This window comes from Chelmon rostratus, chromosome 3 (assembly GCF_017976325.1).
Source record: "Chelmon rostratus isolate fCheRos1 chromosome 3, fCheRos1.pri, whole genome shotgun sequence".
In the NCBI taxonomy this organism is placed as follows: Eukaryota; Metazoa; Chordata; class Actinopteri; order Chaetodontiformes; family Chaetodontidae; genus Chelmon; species Chelmon rostratus.
This window is the reverse complement of record NC_055660.1, coordinates 11,190,436-11,208,786: the sequence shown is the minus strand read 5'-3', so window position 1 is coordinate 11,208,786 and position 18,351 is coordinate 11,190,436. Positions and strand designations below refer to the sequence as shown.

The 18,351-nt window shown below is 39.9% G+C and overlaps 2 protein-coding genes across 3 annotated transcripts; one reads left to right on the top strand and one right to left on the bottom strand.

Annotated features, from left to right (window-relative positions):
• The first annotated feature begins 231 nt into the window (after positions 1-231).
• ltv1 (LTV1 ribosome biogenesis factor) lies at positions 232-9,779 on the top strand. The gene is made up of 11 exons (XM_041933536.1): positions 232-395; positions 1,218-1,349; positions 1,736-1,930; positions 2,317-2,404; positions 2,734-2,866; positions 3,370-3,598; positions 5,313-5,440; positions 5,609-5,751; positions 8,216-8,268; positions 8,504-8,704; positions 9,548-9,779. Exons 1-11 carry the CDS (start codon positions 393-395, stop codon positions 9,656-9,658), a joined length of 1,416 nt encoding a protein of 471 aa, XP_041789470.1. The 5' UTR covers positions 232-392; the 3' UTR covers positions 9,659-9,779.
• Positions 9,780-10,648: 869 nt separating this feature from the next.
• Positions 10,649-17,174, bottom strand: ifngr1 (interferon gamma receptor 1). 2 transcript variants are annotated; one of them, XM_041933538.1, is made up of 7 exons: positions 16,885-17,174; positions 14,611-14,728; positions 14,216-14,397; positions 13,987-14,129; positions 13,288-13,459; positions 12,273-12,397; positions 10,650-12,182 (listed from the first exon to the last, which is right to left on the bottom strand). In XM_041933538.1, the coding sequence occupies exons 1-7, from the start codon at positions 16,943-16,945 to the stop codon at positions 11,781-11,783; spliced, it is 1,203 nt and encodes a 400-aa protein (XP_041789472.1). In that variant the 5' UTR covers positions 16,946-17,174; the 3' UTR covers positions 10,650-11,780. The 2 variants fall into 2 exon arrangements, with proteins under 2 accessions (XP_041789471.1, XP_041789472.1); XM_041933537.1 differs by lacking the exon at positions 16,885-17,174 and having other exon boundaries at positions 10,649-12,182; positions 14,611-15,428.
• Between the last annotated feature and the right edge of the window lie 1,177 nt (positions 17,175-18,351).

The following is an 18,351-nucleotide window of genomic DNA, read 5'->3' as shown; positions in this document are numbered from 1 at the left end:
AGAGCCTATTTGGACTATACCAACAGTGCATAATGTGGAGGTAATTAAGCCACAGTCCACAATAACACGAATTTAATTATTGATGCAAAACATTTATCCATTTTAGAACATTCATGAGTTACAAAATCATATTTTTTAAGTCAAAAATTTCCTCGTGGGCTGTCAATATTAAAGCATACTAGTATAGTTTTCACCCCCCATTGCGTTCCTGAATGGTCCTTTCCAGTAGTGGTAGCAGCAGCGTGGTGAAGAAGCGTCCAACGTGGATAAATAACAACGACGACAGTTTCTGGAATTACCGCTTATTTGCAATAACAGCTTCCTGTAGTTTGAGGTTTGAGGTTATTTAGACCCGACCAGTTGAAGAAAACCGTCAGAGGTTCCGTTACAAAATGGTAAGCAGACATTTCCAACGTAAGCTAATTTTGTAAGCTAACAGCTGGGTATCCATCAAAAGCGCTGTAACGTTGTTGTTATAACACAACGTCGTTAACTAAATTATGGATTGTTATTACATAAGTGAATTTAAACACGGTTGTAGCCAAAATAATAATTTTCCCCCTTTTGCCCTTGTTCTTGCAGCTAACGTTATGTAACTCAGCTGTTTGCTGCTCAACGCTTACAAACATTTGGTAGAAGAACGAATTCTTTGACTTTGAGTTTGTTGTCTTTAGCACCAGAGATTCAGAAGAGCCTGACCCTTATTCTGACCCACCTCAAGTTAGCTGACATAGTGTTTCACAAGTGTCTTCTGTTACCTGCTCTTATGAGCTGAAGATATGAAATAGTGATTTAATGGTTGTAATAACAACAACAGCTTGACAAGGTTGAAACGTTTAACTGGAGGTCAGTGTCAGGATGTTCTTGATGTTGAGGTACACTAAACTCATCTACTCTTCAAAAACTGAATTGAAAATCTAATTATAATTAAATCTAATGCTAAAACTGAAAGTTATGATTCTCAAACGTTTTGTTTGTTCATTTTTATCTGGGTCTCTCATTTTAAGGAAGGTAGTGAGTTTGGTAACGACATATGTCATCTAACAGATTTGTTAGATACAGTTAGTGCTTTGCTCAAGAGTACCTCACTTAGGGTTATAAGGAAAAGGAAAATAAAGCTGTTGTTATTGCCACCCACATTTATTCTGGGACAAAACATCCATTGACCTCACTGTTAAATCATCACCACTATTCACTGTTTTGTTTGTCTCTTCCAGCCTCATCGAAAGAAGAAATCGTTCATTGAAAAGAAGAAGGCTGTGACCTTTCACCTCGTCCACAGAAGTCAGAGGGACCCTCTGGCTGCAGATGAGAAAGCCCCACAGCACGTCCTCCTGCCCACCAACAAGGTGCAGATAACTGTGTTGTCTTTTGATGGATGCCATGTCACTCTCTGTTCATACTTGTTGTACAAAAGACTCTGGATATGCGCTTGTTAAAGAGCCAATTAGTCACCATACCAATGGTAGCCCAAAGCAGTTCAGTGATGTACTCTCTGAAGAGTTTAAGAAGCTTGAAGCTTAAATTAGTGTTAAGTCTGGAAAATAAACTTATAGTTTTTTGTTGTTTTATTTTTATATTCAGACTTTCTTCTTCTATCTTATGCTACAGATGATGCATGTGCATTTGAGTATAAGCGTCATCCTCTTGCTTTAATTTGACCAAACAAATGACACAAAATTCCCTGATTTTGGAAATCTTATGTCTACTATTCCATGATTCTGATATTTCTCAGGTGGAAGTAGAGAAGAGGCGTGAGGAGCAGAGGAATTTTGGCGTTTTCTTCGACGACGACTACGACTACCTGCAGCACCTGAAGGAGGCGTCGGGCCCGACTGAGCTGGTGGCAGCCGGCCCCTCACACACCGTCAGGCAACCTATTCACCTCCGTGATGACGAGGAGGAGGATGACACAGACAAGGCCATTCCCGTAAGTTGACTTAGTTTTAATGTCATGAAAATCTGTTTTTGCTTGCATCTACTTCTCTGTCCCCCCGTCACTACATGAAACAATAAAAACAACAATCTGGTTGTTTGGTTCGTGCAGTTAGGCAGGATTTAGCCATTTTAATGCCAGGGCTCGCGTCCCCAACGTGCAAACGATCCACCATGTTTTGCAGGGGCACCTTCGCTGCACCCAGGGCCCAGTGCAAACCCCAGATGGTGTTGGCCACTGTTATGCCTAGAAGTCATTTGTGTACATTTACTCAATTGGATATAACATTGGACGGTTGGCATTTTTCAGAAGTTGTACACTTCGTGTGGAATCATGGTAAACAATGCTCTGCAATTATTCTTGTCTTGTTTGCTGAACAGGTGGCTACCATCAACCTGCCATCTTCAGTGTTCGCCTCAGAGTTTGAAGAGGATGTAGGACTTCTGAACAAAGCTGCTCCAATCTCAGGTAGTTTATGAACTTCATTAGGCCACTTTTGGTGACCAGAAGGAACAACAACACTGATGGATTTAATCTGTGTAGTTCCAGATGTAGTGTGGTGTAAATGTAATCTTTAATGTGTTGCTTTGGATTAGATTTTGTTTCACCAAATTGCTGAAGCCAAAACATGGTCACCTTCCCCTGATTTTGGGAAGATTTTAATTTCAAAATCTAGTTGTTTTGTGTTATACTTTTACCTCTTGCTGCTGTTCGTAGTCCACATCAGCACCCTCAGGTTCATTTGTGAGCATCTTGTTGTTTCTTCTTCCCCATCATTTTGTTTTGTTTTCCTTCAGGACCGCGGCTGGACATGGACCCTGACATCGTGGCTGCTCTTGACGAAGATTTTGACTACGACGACCCCAACAATGTCCTGGATGATGACTTCATCATCAAAGCAAACTCTGCGAGCGGGGCGTTGGACATGGAGTAAGAAACCTGTGGTTATCTGATGTCTTTTCTCACCTTGCTTTTCTGCTTGAAGGCTTTCATCATATGAGGAATTTTTGTGTTGTGTTTTTGATGCAGACGCAGTGCCTTTTTCAGTTTGTACTGTTATTACTCCTGACTGTTAATCCAGTTAACACAAATGATTTAGTGGTTGTTATGAAAAGTGGATTTTTGCAGTGATACTTGCAGACACAACATATAATATGAAATTTTTTTTTTGTTGAAACCTATTTTAGCAGATTTAATTGAAATTATTGTAATTTTAGAATAATATATGGAGTTCCACGCAGTAATGTGATTACTCTGTGTGCAACACTGTGTTAAGAGATTGGCAGATTTTATTGTCATTGCGACATGAATTTCTCAATATCTTCCAGCAATCTGCTAAAATACAGCAGGTACGACATGAATGGAAATATCTCAATGTTTCTAATTAGCAGATATTTAATTGAAATTCTTTGTTTCTGTTTAACCTGTGATAGAGGTGACAATGAAGATGATGATGATGAGTGGGAGGACACAGACGAGGAAGGCGACTTCGACTCTGAGGGCGGTTTTTCAGGTGATGAGGACATGGAAGGGAGCGGCTGCGGTAGAGAGTTTCTGTTCATGGACGAGGAGACGAAGAGTCGATTCACAGAGTACTCGATGACGTCGTCTGTGATGAGGAGGAACGAGCAGCTCACTCTGCTGGACGACCGCTTCGAAAAGGTGAATGCTTACTCTTTTTTTTAACACTGCCTGATTGCTTCCACTGAGATTAGGCACACCCCTCATTTTTAGAGAAAAGTACTCTTGAATAAATTGTTGGTCATGTGACCGCGGTGTGCGATAAGTCAGACTGACCAGTGTTTCTAGAATCTGTTCAGTGTTGGAACAAGTGAAGTGAGCGACCTTGTTGGCTTTGAACAATGATAGCTTCAAGTTTCAGTTATCTTCCAGCATCGCTGAAACAAGAATCCTGTGAAATAAAACTCCTGTGAAAAAAAACTAGCTGTAATCAGATGTTCAAACAGCTTCTAAATTTATTTATATTGAACTGTTCTTAACAGTGTTACACAGAGCTTCACAGATACAAAGATGCATGAAATCATTCAAATCTGTTTTTAATGACAAAGATTTTTTTTTCCTTTTAAATAATAATGAGGATAATAATGATAATAATGGTTTACAGATTAATCAGTTTGGCCAATCAACTGGCACCAATATGGTTTTTCAAACTATCGTTGCTGACGTAACTTTGATTGATCGTGGCCGCTGTCTGTGCAGCCTCCACCTTCACACAGGGACATACATCACTGTTTTACACAAAGTCAGCATAGTGTGATTGTGTACCTGAGATAATTAAATGAAAGTTACCTTTATTTAAGACGGCTTTATTTGTAAATTATGAGCTTTATAAGGGTGTTGGTAGATAGATAGATAGATAGATAGATAGATAGATAGATAGATAGATAGATGTGTGTTGACTGTAAAAATGGACCTGAACTTGGCTTGATGTATTAATTTTTTTCTTATTTCTTTTAACTCGGTTAGGAGAGAGAGTGTTATGTCATGAATCCAGAAAATAAAATGCACAGACAGAAGAGAGAACAATAAATAAAAGTAAGAACTTGAAATGTTGTATGTGCAGTTACATTTATCAACAGTTTTAACTTGTGATCAGAGTCAAAGGAGAACAGCAAGCAATGGTAAACATGTGCAAAATGTAGATGGTGTACTAATGATGTCACACAGAAGCTGCCATGGTTACTCCCCCATGGATTCACATGAATGAAACATAAACAGTCACAGCAGTTGTCCAACCGACTGTTGCAACAGATTCACATTGAGTTTAGAAAATAAAAGCTTAGGTAGTTAATCATATAACAGTGTAGTGAATAAAATAACATTTAATAAAAGTTTGATCATGAAAACTGACCAGTTTTAAGAAGTGGTAAACTTAATCACCACAAAGTTGTGTATTCAGCTTAATGTGCAAAAAAAGAAATGCTGTTCAACATTCAACAAGTCGAACTACACAAACGTTTTTATGTCCTGATACGAGTTTTGAGACCTCAGCTCGGATACACAGACACAGACTACTGGTCTGATACCAGAGTTATAATCAACATCTGGATAATTCACTGTGTGGAGCTCAAAACACAAACACATAATCTGTGTTTAGAGTGGATGTGTCACGTCATTATCAAATTTTCTGAATGAAATGTCAATCAATCTGAAGTCGCGGTTATGATACTGCTGACATATTTTGACGTCAACAGACTGCAACCGTCTGGCTTTACTTCTGAAGATGCACCTCCACCCATTCATAGCTGCCACAGCCATAGTTCATCCACTCAGGGTGTTTCTCCACAGGGTCTTAAACGTGTACTTTGTTTGTGGACATGAGCTACAAACTGCATCTATGTTGTTGTTGCTTCAGTTTTACGAACAGTTTGACGATGATGAGATCGGCGCCCTGGACAACACAGAGCTGGAGGGCTTCATCGAACCGGACAGCGCTCGTCTAGAGGAAATTATCAAAGACTACTTCATACAGAAAGAGAAGGAGTGAGTGCATTTAATTGACTTTGGTCTGATCCAGTCATGATTTTGTGATCGGACGTTTTTATTAAAATATGGGGTCATCTGGTGGATGATGATAATTTTTTTTTCTTTAAGGAGGAAATTGTTCAAAATGACCCAGGTGACTAATTATTTGTCTCGTTTGTGGTTCAGATACCAGAGGCCGGATGACTTGGGTCCCAAAGAACTTCCTGTTGTGAAGGAGGAGGAGGAAGATGAGGAAGAGGAGGAGGAAGAGATGGAAACTGTTGTTATAACAGCTCCAGAGGAGAAGTGGGACTGTGAAACCATCATCAGTGAGTTTCATTTCCACTTGGATTCACTTTGCAGTATTAGCTGTAACTGCTGCAGGAGGCTGAGTTACCTTGTCAGACTTTTCACTCAACAAAAGAAACATCGAGCAAAAATCCTCCTTTCATGACGGCAGCCTAAACAAAACCTGACAAACACGTTAGTGTCTGATTTCTCAGACATATTTGGGAATGCGCCTTGTTTGCTGTCTTTCCAGGAGTTTTGGTTATTTACTCATCTTGTGTATAAATACACAAATTCTAACAGCCATTTGAAGAGCGGCTATTTCTACAATTCTCAAAGATAATAGCTGAGTAGAAGTCGTGACACACTTGATGAAATGGCAGAGATGACCCCAGAACAGTCAACGAAAAGTTTATGATCTCTAACAACGAGGAAGTTCTGGTTTATTGAACAGAGTGAGTTTTGTTCAACATCAGGATTCAAACTGTCGTAGTTAAACTTTTATCTTTCAGAGCGAACGTTACGTCGGGTCTCCGTATACGCAGTCAGAGAATGTAGCTCTGCTTGTCTTTGTGAGACCATGAAGTGTTTCATTTTGAGCAGAAGTTTAAAATCATATCTGCTCCACATCAGTGCAGTAAAGCGTATTTGCTCAAAGGTCGACTTGACTGCAGAGATAAAGCACCAATAAAAAGTCTTAAAATGTCACATGTGATGTTTTATGCTGTATATATTAAATGCTCCTGAGCATTTCTGAGCACTCACTTCTGGCAACTGCTTTAATTTTCCAATTTAAACTTTAAGTCATGAAATTAGTTGTAATCCCTGTACTTCCAGCATTAATTTATCTATATCCGCACTTATTGTATCTGTACTAGGGTTGTATATCTCCACCACTGAGGCCGATTCGATATGCATCTCGATGCGCTGACACCGATATGATACAGTTACGATACACTGAAGCTCCCGTCGATACAATGCGATACGATTCACTCCTGCTCACGATACGATGCGATTCAAAAATGATTTGATAGCGATATGACTTAGCTATAAAAGGATGTTTCGATATGATGTGATCATTCAATACAGTTAGTTGCAGTATGAGAGAGTAATAGTAACATCAGGTTTTTTACCTCAATAGCACAATTCTGCTTTATCTCTGTATCGATTTGAGGGATGTATTTAATATTTGTTTTTTAATGGAGTAACCAATAAATCATATTTTAAAAAAGACATATTTCAGTAGACAGAGCATTCAATTGTCTTTATAATTAGCACTCCTAACTCCCAATTTTGTTCTCTGTCTCTATAATTATACAAAATGTATAAAACTTCACAGTTAAACCGTTTCAGAAAGCACAGTATTAACCATGTGAATAGTGCAAATAACATGACCAGCAACACATACTACTGTCTGCCAGAATGATGTGCTTGTTTCAGTAAGTTGACTGATTTCTTACAAAGAATGAAAATCAAATAACTATGTTTTACAGAATCAAGTGTAAAAAAAATAAAACTATAACTGGCAGCCAGTAACAGCTGCTGTAAACAATACTCTCACCAAGGGGCTCAAATAGAGGTATTTCTTTCCAAAGTGCTCCTGTGTATTAGGAGGAAAACCTATTGGTGTAATTTCTATAAGAAATTGAACATGTAAATAAAAAACATTTCCTAACAAGTCTTTCTTAACTGCTCACAATGTAAGCAAAAAACATCAACTACTGGCAATCAAACAATGCCATTTACTGCAAACGCCTCACTGATTTACCTCATATGGCTTAGTTTCAGGTTTTTCTTTAGAAATATTAACTGGTCTACATGTTCTGGGAATAGCAAAGTGCGCTGAGCAGTCACTATTTTTTTTTATTCTACTTGTATTTATCTTGTGTTATTTGTGTTTTACCCGCTCTGTAAAGTGTCCTTGAGTGTTCTGAAAGGCGCTCCAAATAAAATGTATTATTATTACTATTATTATTATTACTACTATGTCACCAGCGGTACTGAACACTTGTTCAGAGGGAACGCTTGTTGCGTCGTGCTGCCGACGTACTTGATAGCCGCACGACATTGTTTGCAAATTGCATGCGTCTTGTCTCGCTGACCCCCTCGCTTAAAAAAACCCAAAGTATTGCCACACGTTTGATTAATGTGTCTTTTTTGGTGCATTAAATATCTCGTCGCGGCTATCGTCTTTCTCGTTTGCCTCGTTTGTCTGTTGCGTACAACACCTCCTTGCGTCACTGCCTGGGGACGCGATGGTGCATTCAGGTTGCCTTGAAAATACTAGAACATAGATAGAAATAGTCGATTTAACAATGGGATTTGCCGGTGTAGACAGGCTAGAAGAGATGCACCGCGAATTCACCCGTAAATTATATCCGATGCATGTTCATTCTACTGGTGCAGTCGCATCGCAAACGTTTATATCGGACCACCGATACGAATCGGTGAATCTCCACATCCCTAATCTGTACATTTAAGTATGGTGTTTTTCGTCTTTTCCAGGCACATATTCCAACATATATAACAGACCCAAAGTAATTGAAGACCCACCAAAGGTATGAAAACACATTCTTCAGCACAAATAAAGTAGAAGTCAAGCTGTTTTTAAAAAATGTCACTAAGCCAGGAAGGTGAAAGATTTAAAGGCTGCAGATGAGTTGAAACTAATCTAAAAAGTCAAGACGTTGAACATCAAGGCAGAGTCAGAGAATCCTACAAGATACTTGATAATTGAATCCAGCCACTCTTAGACATGAATCAACCCTTTTTTTTTCCTGCTTCTGTCCTCAGCCAAAGCAGATCCGTGTGTCCAGTAAGACGGGTATCCCTCTGGACGTCCTTCCTAACAGAGGCCTGACCGCCAAGCAGGCAGAGCGCATGTCGAGGATCAACGACTCGGACCTGCCGCGAGTGTCCACCCAGCCCCGCAGCAAAGAGGAGAGCAAAGAGGAGAGGAAAGCAAGGAAGCAGGCCACCAAGGAAGAACGCAAGGTGACAAAGAAAGATATAAATAAAACATTAATGACATGAAACAAGCAGCCAAAGTTAGGAAAAACATCCTGTAGTGTCATTGAAAGAGTTCAAATCTCTTTCTCAGGACACTGTAGGTGGTGTGATCAAATTTGACAGTGATAACATCAACAGACAATCCCACAGCTGTCATCACATCTTGATTCAAATCTTGCTAAATCCCGATTGATACTCATCAGCTTTATCTAACTGAGCCTCACCCACTTCAGCCCAGTGAAAGAAGATCAGACATAAACACAAACACAGAAATGAAAACTGTTCTAACTGTGGCAGAAAGTGTGAAGTTCATGTAGGATCCCGTCACTCAGAAGAAGCTGATGGCCTTTAATGGTCATTCTGGTGATATTCTACTCCTTAATTCTTGTATAAAATCCACTGAAAAGACCAAAACCAACAGTCTATTTAAGTGCTGTGTGTATATGAGCATGAACTCCCAACACGCAGCAGATAAATTTTCCTCTGGGCCATAGAGCTCCACACCTCAGAGAGTCACACTGTTGCACTGGCTGACATGTTCCTTCATTACCTCGAACACACCAAATGCTCTATTTCCTTCTGTCTGTATGCTAAAAACTGCAGTGAGCAGCTGTTTTAGGAAATTACTGAACCTTCTTTAAAAACAAGTAAATATATTAGTGAGACGTTTGTTAAGATGTGCGTGTTCTGTAGGAACCAATTGTGCTTCTGTCTTCGTTCTGCATGAAAAACGATGCCAACCATGGAGGAAAGGATGTCAACAAATGATGAGACATGAAAGTATTTGAACAGCACAATGTGTTAAATTCAATTTCTGTGTTTGAACAGGAGAGGAGAGTAGAGAAGAAAGCCAACAAGATGGCATTCAAGGAAGAGAAGGTCCGACAGGAGAAGCAGATGTTGAGCCTGAGGATGAACGTTCAAGGCCTGAAGCTTTAGTTGCCGACTGCCGGCACTCTGCCTGCACAGACTTTACGCCCGCTGATCATCAGCGGACCTGCTGCGCTTCACTTCAGTGGAGCTGACAGGACGGCCAACAACCCCAAACAAGAGGACTGGGGGGGGGGGGGGGGGGGGGGGGGGGCTGAGAGGCTCTGACAGATTTTTTGACCAGACTTGCCTCAAATCATCATGAAATAAAGTTCATTCAACTAAATTTAAAATATACAGAGCAATAATGAACTTTATTTACAGTACACCAGCTCAGGTCATCATCTTATAAGCAGGAAATCCAGGAAAAGAAACTTCAGTTTTTTGTTTTTTTGGCAGTAGCCAAAATGTTCTCATAGCACTGAGTGTTGAAAACGTACGTACCAGAAGTTGGCTTTAAATGTCTCATCAAATGAACTCATTCTCTGAGCAGATCCTCGTTTTAAATCTATGGCAGTTTCAGACTATTTATTTTCTTGTATGGCTGCTCATATTAAATGACATTCACATTAGAAGTTCTGACATTTTGAGAAACACCTGTTTGCTTTCTGGCAGAGAGGTAGATAAGAAGATTGATACCATTCATGTCTGTACGCTACCAACCGGCTGACGTAGCACAAAGACTGGAAACAGTTTGGCTCTGTTCAAAGGTAAAAATAAAATCGACCTGCCAGCACCTCTTAGGCACTCTGATTGATGTGTCGTATCTTATTTGTTCAATCAGTATGAGAACAGAAGTGTAAAAAATGGGTTATGTGCTGGACTATTTCCTGGATGTGAAAGAAATGTCTGGCATCAGAAAATGGTGATTTCCACTGATACATTCCTTCCTTTAACGTTGGAAAAGTTTTTGCATCTTGTTTGTTATATTCCTCAAAGGTTTTGAGAAAAATAATGTATGTGCTGTTATCTGAAACTGGTATTACATTTTGGTTTGTCACCTCATCAGACTATCCACAGGTGAGCTGATAACCATCGGTCAGACTGGTTTTTATTGAACAACGACTGACACCAGATTTTTAAAAAATAAAATCCATTTTATTTGATAAATTCAGATCTCATGTTGGTATTAGAAGCAGAAGACGTGTTCAGTAAGGTTAAAAAAAATGAAAAAAATCTATTTGGCTTTGGTGTTTAACCCTAAATCAAACTGAACAATTACTGTAAAAGCAGCATTTTACTGATGCATAAGACATACGACAACAAGAGCTTAAACAAAATGTTCTGCGATTAAAAAATATGATCATTAAACTCCCAACACGCAGCCTGCAGGACTGGTTTAGCAGGTCGTCCAGCAGCTGCACATGACAGCGGTTGCGCGGTGTATTTGTTAAATGTGGCACCAACATTGACAGGTATTTATGACGCTATGTAAATCTGCTGCCAGGGGTGGAAAGTCCAGACTGTATGCGGTGCTCAGTTTAACTCGCAAGAAAAACTGTTCTACACGGTCGCAACAACCTGAAGGTGTGAAAGGCTCAGTTCACACAAGAAAAACTTAATTCATTGACCTCAACATCAAGATAAAAAACAATGCACGGAGTGTTCATTTCATCAACAGCTGCACACACAATGTCAGATGACACTAAAAGAAAAGTTCCAGCAAAGTGCTTAAACAACGTGTGATTGGCTGTGGTTTGTGTCAGTTCTGGATAAAAATCTTATTGTTCTGTTTTGAAGCAGCCGCTCTCAGACAAGAATGCGCACCGCTGCATCTGATAAAATGCCGCAGGAGCAGAGGCCGTCTGAGGCTCAGAGATCCAGCTGAAACCTGCCGGAAGGTGACTGGATGATCACCACATTGTTTCTGCGCTACAACACAGTCGAGCAGCAGCTTTAACTTCTGTATCTTCTTATTAAAAAATGGGTTATGGGTCGCCCTCAATGCCACATACGGTCCTGAAAAATCAGTTTGAAGGTACAGGAGGGCCACTTCAGCGTCACTTCAGAGAGTAAGGTTTCAGTTTCAATCAGTGCAGTTATTCCTGGCTTCTCTCTGAGTATGCTGGATCAGGCTTTATTGTGCTCAGTCGGCCCCAAGGTACGAACATGTGACGGCCATCCTGGAGTTAAAGCCATAATTAAATGAACTTCCTCCCAATCTCCCCCAGAAAAGTCCTCTGACAGTGTCTTAGCTGCTGGTGTAACCTGTGGCCATGTCCCCGTCACCCATGTCCACTTGCAGAACATGTGGGGAGTCGTAGGGGGACCTTTCCTCTTCCTCCTCCTCCAAATTAATGGAGACACACTCTGTTTTCTCAGAGTCATCTGCAGAGTCCTCATCTGTCCTGTGTCCCTCTGATATCAACGCCACGGCTTCCAGCTCCTGGTTTCTGCCCTCCAAAAGTCCTCTGTCCATGCTGGAGCTGTAAGGAGGCTGGAAATCAGAGCTGCAGTGCTGGAGGTTCTTGGCGGGATAATTCTCCTCCTCAGAGCAAATCAAAGGTTTCTTTTTGACAGTCAGCCCAACAGCGCTGATGTCGGTGTCGGACACAATATCGTACCTCAAGTCCCGTTCCCTGAGGTCTGGTTGCTGTTAAGAAGACAAGTGGGACAGAAGGTTTTCTACAAAGGTCAAAAACAGCTAAGGCAACATCATGTTTGTCTCAATCTGACACCTTACCAGAGGCTTGGGTAGACTGGGTGTCTCCATCGTCCAGGCCTTCGCTTTACAGATTAAAATTGTTATCACAATGATTATGAAGGCAGTGAGGGACAGCAGTACAACAAGTGTGATCACATGGACCCCTGCAAGACAAAAAATATTTGACTTAGTTTCACTGTTTTAGGACATTTTTTCGGGTGATCATATGCACGCTGGATAAGGTTTTCCTTGTTGGAATCATTCCTCCTGGATGTTGACTGCTAATAGAACAAAATAAACAGAACCTTGTTCTGTGCAAGAATTCATTCTAAAGTTTATTTGAACCTGATACAAGGTTGTAGAGCTTTGAGGTGGACAGAAAGTGAGTATCTCCCAAACTTGGAAGATATCCAAGTCAGATGGCTTCAGATTAGCTTCAGCTAAACTCCCAAGCATACACTCAGTGTCCACTTTATTACGACAGTTAGGAAGCAAGATTAGTTTTGTTATTGGGGTTTATGGCCTATTGGCTACATTTAGAGACAAGGTGGCAAACAGAGTCGAGCATTTAGCAGCTCTACTGGTTTTATAGCGAGTCAGTTATTTCCCTCCACGCCCTTATTTTCCACTGAGCTTTCTGAATGCCAAACTACTTCCTGTTGAAGGTGGTGGAATCCAAAAGTTGTGAAAGTCTAGTGAAAACCATGTATCTCAAGATGTGTTGAATTTTTGTGACAAACTGAAGGATGAAATGTTCCTTTAAAGATTGAGGAAACTCTCCTCCTTCTTCAGCTAAATAAATTTTTTGAAAAGCCTTGCATTGTCACAAAGCTGAAAACATATGATGGTCTTATAGAACATGGTGCTTTGCTGTAGATTAAACTAGCCAACAGTGCATTAAGTAGTTCAAATGAGCTCAACCTTAAACATCTACAGCAGTAAAATGCAACCGGACTGCTGTTCTGTTTAATCCTCTTAACCAGGATCAAACAGAGATGCACAGACACACTTTGATGCATTGGTCTATAAATTAGGCCTCCCAGTTCAGACTTACCAGCCTCGTTACTTTCACAGATGTCACCGGTCTGTCTGAACATCACCTGGTTAACGCCAATCCCATCAAACAACATTCCCCTCAGCGAGACGCACTTGTCCACACCCTCAGGAAAAGAGATATCACAGCGGCAGTTTTCCTCTTTCACTGTGCAATCATTGGCTACATCTCCCTGAAAGTCACAGAACACAGATAATCAGTATCGATAGGGACAGGGTCTGAAGGACTATGATGTTAGCTGGACTCGTTGAGAGTCAGAAGAACGTCATGAGGCCTTTGCAGGTCTAGTGGATTTCCCCCCTTGCAGTCTGCCTGGGGCGAGCTTGATGAGCTCTCTAGACGTCATTGAGATGAGGTCCAGATATTGCTGAGTACATTATGTTCCCCTGGTGATGTACCGTTTGCATTTTGAATGCTTAGAGTCTAACTAGCAGATGGCAATGAGCACATCGATGCTCCCCAGAGGCACTCGTGATTTAAATGACCCCTGTAACTTTGAGACAAACACTGCCTGTTTAACAAAAGTCTTTCAGGAAAAAATTCTGAATTTGGCTCGACTTTTGAGATTCGACTGAGATTTGTTCTTTGCTGTTTGCAGTCTGAACGTCCAGTAAGAATGCAGACGTGTGACGTTCTTTAAACACACCCATCCTCCAAATGCATCGAGTGGTAAAATCTTTTAGCTTTATTTGTACTTACGTGTTTTGAAGAGACATAGAATTTAAAGGAAGCATCATCCGGCTTGTCAGCCTGCTTCAGTTCGCTGTAGAAGTGCAGAGGATTTCTGAAAGTCACAGTGGCCTCCTTCACATTCAGAGTCACATGAGGGAAATCTAATTCACCTGTGAGGAGAAATTTACATTTCATCTCTGCAAGGGAAACTTGAACCAGGGAAACAAACGCATTTTTATATAGGCATATTACTTACATCTTCTAACAGTTGGCTTTAAATAGTTAAAGCTGAACGTTTCAGATTGCACTGCTTCAGACTGGTTGCCTCCCTGGACAGCTGTCACAGTGACAAAGAAGTTGTCCATGTAGCGCTCTTCATATGCCCAGATGAAGGGGGTCAGATCATACTGATGGACTGTGGTCTCCTTCTCAGATTCCCTTAAATATGAGCAACAATACAGCAGATTAATTTCATCTTAGATGGAAATAGTTGATATGTAAAAAAAGCGCTGATGTATAAAATGAGCATGTGCAAACAAAGACAATCTCTTTCAGTTCATGCAACACAGACGAGAGGCACGTGTGATTATTCCTCTGTGAAACAGGTGCCCCATTTTTCCTACCCTAAATGATGGCGGCGTCATTACTTACCCAGTGGCGCCTTTGATGTGCACCCTGAAGCTGGTTTCTGGCTGCTGTTGGCTGTATTCCCAGCTGACTGTGACTTTGAGATTCTGGCAGCTCACAGCCACGTTTGTTGGAGGCGGAACTGCAAGTAAGAAAAGAGGAAAGAGCTGTAAATAAACACGTACCTGCACAAAAAACATACGGCCATATGGGTCAGTACAATGCAGTTCAACAGCAACACAAACTGTAGCCTCCAAAAGGACCATCGTCCTGGATGAACACGTCTCTCAAACATTCGTGACAGCAGGATCAGTGTATTCATTTCTTAAAGGCGTAGGAACCGAACCTGTTCCACCCAGAACAATAACGAACACACCCACACCAGCAGGGAAACAAAGCAAACTGGAAAAAACATAAAAAACACATAATGATGAGGATGTTCAACAGCACGTTAAACTGAGTATTCTTGTCTTCTTGATGTCCGTGAGGAAGGGCCCCACTCTCTGACAAATGTCGTCCTGAGAGTCTTCTTTCCTCCAACTTAAGAAAGTACAGCTTGTGAATGAGACGGGACATTTCCACTTCATGATATGAAGGTAGGACGTACTGCAAGACTGTTGTAGCAGACTGCATTAGTTTTAGTTAGGTGTACTGTATAAACTGGCATCTGTGTATAATCTAATTGTGAGATTGCCCTTCTGATAGCACTGACCTCAGGGCCTGCTCTTTGGCCTATACTACGCCTACTGATCACCACTAATTCGAGTGCAAGGGGAGAACACAATTTCACCCAAATTCTGCAGTATTCCTGACAGCGTCCAGAAGGAAGACATACATCTGAGCCAATCACAGCATGTCTGCACAAATAATACGCTCCCACACAGATTCAACACCCACACTGCTACACGACAGCAACACCTTTTTATCTGCATATAATCCAGGGAGGGGTGCGGTACATACTTTCAACCAACCCATTCCAGTCACAGTGTTTGGGTGACAGATGTACAACAAATGGCATTTAAAGCTCTCTTCTGTTTTTAAATCTCCTGAGGAGGCAGACCATCACTGACGGTCAAAGTCTCTTATTTCAGTGATACTGCAGACAAAACCAGCATTCAAGGACTTTAATTGATCTTTTTTGGTGCTTTCTCCATAAGACACAGACGGCAACACTGATGTTTCACATGAAATGATGCAAGAAGAAGATCTTCAGTGCGACAGGAAAACATCTCAACAAATCATTCATTTATGGGTATTAAGAGTTAAAAACTACAACACAAAAAAACAAGGGACTGATGTCCTAATGTAGGCTATGATGATGGTATGTCGATACATGTGATCAGTGCTATTCTTTACCTTATACTACACCATGTGAGCAGGTGTTGGTCATTTATCACACGTGGATTTATCAGGTGGAATTAATGAATTCTGTTCTGATATGATACAGGTAAATTACGACCTCACCCAGAGTCTACAAACACATCTTTCACACCCGGATGACACATGACGTTCCAGAGAAAGCTCATGAGCTACAGACAAGGAAGTGAAAAGTTTCAGCATGCGTCACTCGACGTGAACTGAAAAAACACACCGCAGGTTAGTTTTGTTCCTGGCAACATAGCAATTAGGCAGCGGGCTTGGAAATGGCAATTATTTTCACAATTATTACTGATGAATCTACAAATTGTTATCAGATGAGTAAAATAAAAAAAGTTGCTGACGACATCTATAAGTTGTCAACAATCATGACAAAAGTCCAAGAGTCCAAAGTCTTTTGTTTCCTACCAGAAGGAAAATCTGTTTTGTATTTACTACTGCAGATGAAATTTCTGAACATTTTAAATGACATTTGGGGGATTGTGCCGTATTTTCACTGGTAAAATTACTGTTACTTTTAATTGTTTTGTTTTTTTTTAAAGTGGAACAGACATTTCACATGTGTCTGTTGTGGTTCTGTCTTTGTATATGAAAAGTTAATGATATGTTTTAGACTATGATAAAAAGACTGTTTCTAACGAATGATGTACACACATTTCTTTCATTCATATGAATCTGAATTACAATAACAGTAACAGAAATAATCACTTTAGACAGGAGGCCAAAGTCATGTCTGATTGATCATTCAGTCAAAACATCCAGGTGTGTATGTGACTTTTATTTCATATTCTTTAGTTATTTTAAACTGTTCATTGTTCGTGTTATTCTAGTTAAACATCTTAATCACTTCATTTTAAGATCACAGTGTAGCACAAAGAATATTGTAATGATCAATACGTACTGTTGAGTCCAGCCACTTACCAATCACGGCAGAAACTCCACTCATGAGAAGGAGGGCAGTGAACGCACCGTCCAGCAGCATGGTCTTCAAACTATCCGACAACCTTCTCAACACGGAAGAAACTAAATAAAATGTTTAAAACAGAGCGAGCCTTCATTACAAAACACGTTAGAAACGCAACACGTGGAGTTTCTCCTTAAAGAAGTTCTTGATTTCTTCTTCGTTTCCACAGAAAAAAAATCCATATCAAGGCGAAATCCAGTTGCGTTTGAGCAATGCGGGCAGAGACGATGACAGCCAAGCGTACCTGCTCAACCTGGAGAAACACCTTAATGACGTCTACGGACACAGCAACGACGGGGGACATGTTCATGTCAAAAATAAAGGTTGTAGACATTTCAGGAACAAATTAAGGAAAAACTGGACCACGATCATAATCAGAGTCGGTTTTATTTGCGCATGTTAACATACAAGGAATTTGATTCTGGTTCAAACATTGTACTCGATATTTACGTATTGTTCAGCAAAAGCCTGAACAATAAGCAAATATAGTTTTAGCATATATATATATATATATATATATATATATATATATATATATATATATATATATATATATATATATATATATATATATATATATATATATATATATAATGACAAACAATATATAAAGAATTGTGAGGCAAAAAACAACATATACAATACAATATACAATTTACAATGTGTGTAATGTAGTGTATGCTAGACAAGTAGATTTGTAAATAGATAGAAAAACAAACAATTTTCTCACAAAAAACATGTTGTGAAATAAAAAAGAATATAAATAAATGCTCAAGAGAGACCGCAAAGGTGAAAGAAAGAAAGTAAGTATAAACTAATTTCAGCCCCATTGTGAATGAAACCTTATTTGCGCTCTGTACTCAGTACCTGAGTACATAAAAAAGAATATATATACAATTTAAAAAAATACATATTAAAAAATAATTCAGTAGCCATCATTCACAACTCACACGCTTTTATTATGAAGTCAACATTTATTCTCCGGTTTTGTTGACGTCTTTCGCACAGGTGAATCAGCGCGTCATGAAATTTGTCGCCTCCTACTGTTCACCCCCTGACAGGGCACGTCATCTATTTTGACATCAGTCGCACCAAATAGATAAATGAATGAATAAATAAAAGATGTTTCATTCAGCTTTAACTTATTTTTATCTTCGGTTTTATTTTATATTTTATAAATCCTGTCGTATGTATAATCTTTTCTTAATTCAAATATGAATTCATTGAAGAAAATTCAGTTTGATCACCGGCTGACAGATGCTTCCTTTTCCAGCAGAGGAAGCACAAATAGCTCTTCAGAGGAAACAATAAAGCATACAAATAGTTTTGTGACTTGAAAAATGCTGTAAACATTATCTATGTTATACATGACTGTAATTCCGTTTTATTTTAAAGAACACTCTTGCTTCATATTATGTTACTGT